The sequence below is a fragment of the Thermobia domestica genome, chromosome 16, assembly GCF_964235325.1.
Source record: "Thermobia domestica chromosome 16, izTheDome1.hap1.1, whole genome shotgun sequence".
Lineage (NCBI taxonomy): Eukaryota > Metazoa > Arthropoda > Insecta > Zygentoma > Lepismatidae > Thermobia > Thermobia domestica.
This window is the reverse complement of record NC_137469.1, coordinates 108,788,114-108,794,675: the sequence shown is the minus strand read 5'-3', so window position 1 is coordinate 108,794,675 and position 6,562 is coordinate 108,788,114. Positions and strand designations below refer to the sequence as shown.

General features: G+C 38.3%; 1 protein-coding gene across 2 annotated transcripts in view; it reads left to right on the top strand.

The window, feature by feature from the left end:
• Positions 1 to 460: 460 nt before the first annotated feature.
• The window catches only part of LOC145673325 (ubiquitin carboxyl-terminal hydrolase 37-like), a 73,776-nt gene continuing 67,674 nt past the window's right edge, over positions 461 to 6,562 (top strand). The window contains exons 1-2 of one of the 2 annotated variants that reach the window (XM_081742922.1): positions 461 to 658; positions 3,398 to 3,606. In XM_081742922.1, coding sequence (XP_081599048.1) covers positions 3,419 to 3,606 — 188 coding nt within the window. In that variant the 5' untranslated portion in view covers positions 461 to 658; positions 3,398 to 3,418. The remainder of the gene's footprint in view (positions 659 to 3,397; positions 3,607 to 6,562) is intronic. The other variant, XM_081742923.1, reaches the window with a different exon arrangement.

The following is a 6,562-nucleotide window of genomic DNA, read 5'->3' as shown; positions in this document are numbered from 1 at the left end:
CAAGTCCGGATCTAGGGGGTCAATTCGGGACATTTGCCCCGGGGCGCAGCTGATTGAGAGTATGTAGGGGCCGCTATTTCGATACAAAATTGGGAGGGAAAAGGGCAAATATACGTCTTTGCCCCGGGTACAATATTTCGTAGAACCGGCCCTGCCGAACACAATCCTCTCGCATATGTACTCACTCATTTTAATTCTTAAAATTACAATTTCTAAAATTACAATATCTGGAACACATTTCTAGATTATTTTGATTAAGTAACGTGATTTTAATCATTATTATATGCTGGCATCTGGATTCCTATTCCGCACACTTTATTTGTAACATGTCCAGTTTAATATTTCTAATGTATCGTGTTTTTAAAATAATGTTACGAGATAGTGATGTTTAATAAGATATTGCTGTATTTCCGAAAATATGTTCGTCGCTTGACATCGAGAAATATATTTCAATCACTTGTCCTTAACTGAAGAGCAAAGGAGTATAAAATTTTGTCACTCTCACCTTCTTCTTCCATTTAAGATGATTGACATAAAATTGTCTGTATTTTGGCGCGCGCCATTGTGTTGTTGTGAACTTGTAAGCACGTTGGTGTATACTTTGTGGATGAAATGCAATAATTATTCGATTTATTTGATGTGAAATTTTCTAAATAGAGTAAGTATAATCAGAATGAGAGATTAGTTCTGTGTGATAGTGTTTCAGCAAGTTCTTCTTTGTTTTTTCAGTGATATTCAAGTAAACTAAGAGTGCGTCGGCCTTTCTGTCGGTATTCCTTTCTGCTCATTTAGTAATTTAGAAATAAAATGTAAATACCAAGCTCTTGGGGAAGTGAAAGACTTGTCACATGATGAATGTGAAATTTTGACATTACCAGATTCCACGTTTTAAATGAATGCCGTATATTAGAACGTATGTTATAAATTGTGATATATATTATATATGTTTGACAAAGAGAAACCTGGTGGCCTTGTACCGCCATTATTAATGTGATTTTTCTTTGATTGAAAAATTAATAAAGCTTGTAATTGAACAGCTTTAGGACCATCGTAGAGTAAGTGCAGATTTGTTATTTCTTTGTAAAAATGAGGTCTTATCTTATTGGCGCTTTTTAAGTATTATTCGCATCTTAGTGGCACAGATTGTCAATCCGAATGCCACCACATAATTACTATATATATATATTACACACATTGTTATGTGATCCTTAATATTTACAACTTTGGGCATTACTGCTGTATCGCCGGACCACACGAAAATAAAAAAAAAAAAAGGAATATTTAGTTTCTCCCCCAAAATGCTCGGTTGTGACCTTGGCTCACTTGGTAGTGGTTATTGTTTAGGGTTAAGTTTAGCATAAGAGGTCTTGAAGCAAGTACTTAGATCTAACATAATCTAACTTAAAGTACAGCCTTTCTATTTCACTTGTGTCTGTTCTGGCGCTGCTGTCGATATGTGATTTCCCGTACGTCCCTCGAGGGACAAGTTGGTGCGGCCGAGATCTTTCAATTACTGGATGTAGCAGCGTTGCGACAATGAATTATTTCACGGACTGCCTTGTTAGCCACTCTTAAGTAGCTTTCGATCTTTACTCGTCAAGAGCAAATGACTGAATGACAAATTGGCAACAGAGCTGAGGTAATTCACTTCTTTTCCCTAAGCAAAGTGAGGGCTTCATCCATTAGAGGCTGGTGGGGGTGGGGCAGAAGTATGTTTCACATATTTTCCGAGGACACAGGTGAAATAGACGAGCCCTAACCTAAGCAAACCTGAACTAACCTAACAGTAGTAATAAGCGAGATTTTTTTTTTTTTTTTTGAAAATTATGCTTTGCCTTTACAGTAGTATAATGTAACATAAACTACTCTAATGTGAACAGAAAGTACCGAAATTGTAACAATTTTTAGAAACAATTATTGGACCCCTTCTCCTAAAGATTAGCCTTTGTTCGAAATACATTATGGACCTATGCCATAAGAACTAGTGCATAAAACACGAACTAACTTGTGCTAGGTGGCCACTAAAACACGAATGCTTTCTACCGAGTCAGAGCAGGAGCATAACAGAGGAGCCCGAGGGGGTGCGTCCGCGGCGGTGGGTATATGTATAATCGGGAATAGTGGAAATACACTGTCATAAAATGCATGAGTTATGTGTTGCACAGCTTTGGGGGAGATATTAAATGTCAGTTTGAAACAACGCCTTACAATTAGTAGCACCACTTAGTGAATGTCTGTAAAAACGTATTTACAGTATAGACTGTTCTATACTCACTGTCTTGCTTCGAAGAACTAGTTCTCATTAAAGTATACAATCATTTAAGACTAAGAATATTAGTCTTCTTTCCTTCCATGTAAATGTTAAATGCCTGGAGTTTTATTACTATTGCTATATTACTATGTTAACTTTTCCCTTATTGCGGCAGATGAAGTTTCGGTTCAATCCAGGAAATATATTTGGGTCTAAGCTCACATAGATCTAACCTTCTAAAATCCTCAGGGATGTCATACTGCAACTGGTAGAGAATTTGTTCGACCTAAAGCACTATATACGTTGACCATTTTGCGTTCGTGCTGACAAGTTTGCGGTGCAGTTAAGTAGTTTTGCATTGTAACGAACGGCAGTGATGGGTTGCTCCCGCAAGAAAAGAATGATGGCTCACCCTCATTATACCAGCAACACCTTTAGCGTGTAGAGAGGAAGAGTGCGTATGTGGAAACAATCGTGGACGTTTATGTTAGGATCTGCAGTAGATAGCTACTTCTGACCGTTTACAATTACCATACAGATCCATTTTTCAGCAGAGGCAACGATCTGGTGCAGAAAATATGTCCGATGAACCACCCACATCAGTCTGCGATCTTTGTTGGCCAGTGTCAACTCATGATACTCATAAGTCCAGCATTTTTACCTTACCAGTTGTATGGAACTGCCTGACGAAATTGATGGACTGCCTGGTGTCCATGTGTAACGAACATTTTTCCGAGGGTTCGCTTTCATTGTTTGTGTTCCTGAGGTTAGTAGCCGCGGAGCTGATTCTTCATTGTTGTCACCGGCACGAAATTTTACAAACCAACAATGTGTAGTGCGTTAATTAGATATTTCTGGTCAAAATGTGCTGCTGTTGATGTTGAGAATGTCCTAATTTGATCTCTTAATCACTCGCGATTGTGTCAAATCCATTTTGTGCTTTCACACGACCCTGTTCAATAACATACTGCCTCATAACTGGGCATCCCTGCTTTTTTTTCTCAACATGTACATAGTTCGTGACGTTGTGTTGTGAAGTCCACATCCATTGGTTGTATTTCAGAGGGTGATTTCCAACCAAATGTAAATCGAATATCTCAATCGCATCAACTTGATTTGGATTTTAATTCTTATTTTAACTTCCAGGAATAGCAGTAACAACCGAGGATGCAGCTAACGCCGAAGGAGGCCAGTCCATCGGAGGACCAGAATTATGTGTCATCCTCTGCACAAAACTCGCCTCATTTATCTTCAAGTTTTCTTGACGAACGAACATTTTATGGCAAATCAAGTCCATTAAGCGTTAGAGGAAATCGCTGTTTAAAGGAGAATGTTAAAAGTAGCCAGATATATGTGTAAGTAACTGTTTTAAGATATGAAATTGTATGGAAACAGAATTGTTGTTTGAAAATTGAATTGAAATCTTTACTTTAACGTCACTTGATCAATGAATGGTTAATGAAGGTGTATGATTATAAAATTCGTGGAGTGAAAGTATAGGGAAAAGAAACTGGATTCCCTCTCCCCCCAAAAAAATATTATCAACATCTTCTATCTAGGATCCCTTGCACCAGAAATAAGCTAGAAGTATAATAATGGGTTATTTATCTTCAGCCATGTTATCTTAGAACGCCATCAAACTTAAGGTAGTAAGGTGTTTTCTTTTTCATTAAGAAAGCTAGTGGAGTATAATTAGAAAGCATAATTGTACATCCTCATTGTTTGGATTTCATCCCATGTTGGGATTCCACTATAATCATAGTAATAAGAACGTTGAGGGTTTGTGTTTGGCCATTGCTTAACATGGGTGTGGCTTTGAAAAAAAGGAAGAAGGGACAATACCGTGAGCCTAGTGTAGTCTTCTTTATCCTATTCCTTGCCTGGACTGTTATGAAGAGTACAGAAGGTTTGTATCGGACCGAATTAAGAACACCACTGCCATCTGGGGAATGACTAGAATGTGTCTGAAATTGTAGCTGGGTGAGTGTTGTTAAATTGCGCCTAAATTAAACTTAACTCGGGAAGGTATGTCATGGCCTTATTTCTGTGCTCGTTTTTCCTCATACGCATACTGAAACAGTACCGGGAGAATGAGTTCCACTGGAGGTGACTATTTCGAAAGCTGTTGTTTTCTGTTACATAAACCGGTAGACCGTGGCGAAACAGTTGCCCATGAAAAGCACTAAAAGGAGGACTCCAAGGAAAGTGACAACCTCAATGCTCAGGGGATTCGCCGATTTGACGTGCCAGGAAAATCCACCGACTCAACCTACGATGATGTAGTTGTTCATCTGCAACTGTGAATACATCCATTTGTAGCGGCTCCACCTGATGTGCGTTTGTAAGGCCCGCGTACACCACAACCTCCTACGCCACATTGCAGAACGAAAAAGGAACTAAAGAACGCTGAATGAAAAGCGCATGGTGGGGTCCAAATTAGAGGCAGTCATAATGGACTCAATGCTGGTGGTCACATTTGGACGCGAATATAATGTGACAACGATGCCATGGGCCGCTGCAACTTAAGTTTTCCGCGTGAGTCTATGGTTATTAAGAAAATCAGTTATATGCAGAGCAGTTGCTGATACGCAATGTTGATAAAAACTTAACAGTGAATACAAGACTTTTTGAGGAATCCATTATAATACTTACATTTCGGATCACAATTCTACGGTGCAGACGCCATATTTGTCATACCACCAGAACATCTCTGTATTTTTAATGAAGCGGGAATTAGGAGTTCGTGTCAGTCTGCTTCAAGGCATTTCTGTGAAAACCCTTGATGCCAGTTCAGTGGATTTTTATGTCTATTTTCATGTTGAAATGACGTCTCCAACATCGGCGTCTACGCATCTTCACTTGTCTCTGGAGAGCTTTATTGAAGAAGTATGACAGTTCCGTTTCTCGTGTTTTGCCGGGATTTGCTCCGATGTAACTTGGATGTCGTACGATAATTCACAATGCTGAGGATCCATCATCGTTAATAGCGGTGATGCTTCTCGTAAGGTGAGAACCCTATAAAATCTGTCCGACATACAAATCAAACAGCATTTTGCATTGTTTGTACGCTATTTTGAAAATATTGCAGTGAGTAGTAATGCTTAATACTTTATTTTCTGTATTTTTGGTATAGTAGTCCTCAAAGGGACGAGCTTATAGGAAAATTGAGAATCATGAAGAAGTTCATGTCGCGGGAGATTGCTTTTCTGCATTTAGGAAGAAGCAGCAAGAAGAGACTGAGGAGGGGGGGGGGGAAGTGGCATCACTAGATTCTTTGTTTTGTTTCTTTGTTATCCCCGCTACACTTGTTCTCTAGACGCATTTTTTAAATGTATTTGTGTGAAAACGCAGAAGACAAATATCATAGGTTACTATGTAGTTTTGTCGATGGCCTTTTATAGGCAAATTCTCGAAGAATACAGAACTGCATGAGCATTTTCATTAGGTCGGAAGAAATTTTTCTCTTTAAAACTTACTTCAGAAAAAATTTCACCTCTTTCTATAACAAGTAACCATGGTGAAACAAGCAGTAGCAGATGAAAATTCGCTTATAAAAGTTTCCCAGAGAGCATGACACTGAAGTTAGTAACTTTTACTATACGCTGCTATGAAGGAAAGAATTTTAATCATACGTAAAAGTTCCTTGATTTTTTTTTTTTTTTATTCTTGCTTTATAATTTTCATCGTACTTATTTTTTCCTGAAAATGCCAAGCGCGTACCTTGGTAAATTGTGCAGAACACCGGAATGTAACATTAAGTTTAGAAGACAATTCACCACAGTACATAAATAGTTCGTATTCTAAGTGCTTCTAATATTACACATCTATATTAATAAAAGAAAGTACACTTTCGGTGGTGTAGCTTTGTATCAGAACAAATGGAATGTACGTAGTGTAATGACTGTGATACTACTTCATGCTTCTGTACTTCACCTGCAACAGGTTTCCTTATAGTTGGTAGGCGTATTTAACACATCTAGCAAATGAATACGACGAAAGGGATCCGACGTCTAGAAGCTATTTCGTAGGGCAAGTACTGCGACATCTTGCACACTTTAGAGCAAACAGGTGAATAACATAGTATTATTTTGGTAGAAGATATGATCGGTGCAGACGATAGTAAACAAATCAGTGCTTTGTAGAGAGATGTTATCTCATTGTCCTTCTCTTTTGAAATACAGTTATTCAGCTTTGAATAGTACAGGAAAACGTAGTTTTCTGGAAGGTGCACAATTTTCGACAAGTTATAACTCCAGAATAATGCATTTGTGTATCCATCTTGGTGTAGTTTTTTTAAATGTTTTTCGTGTA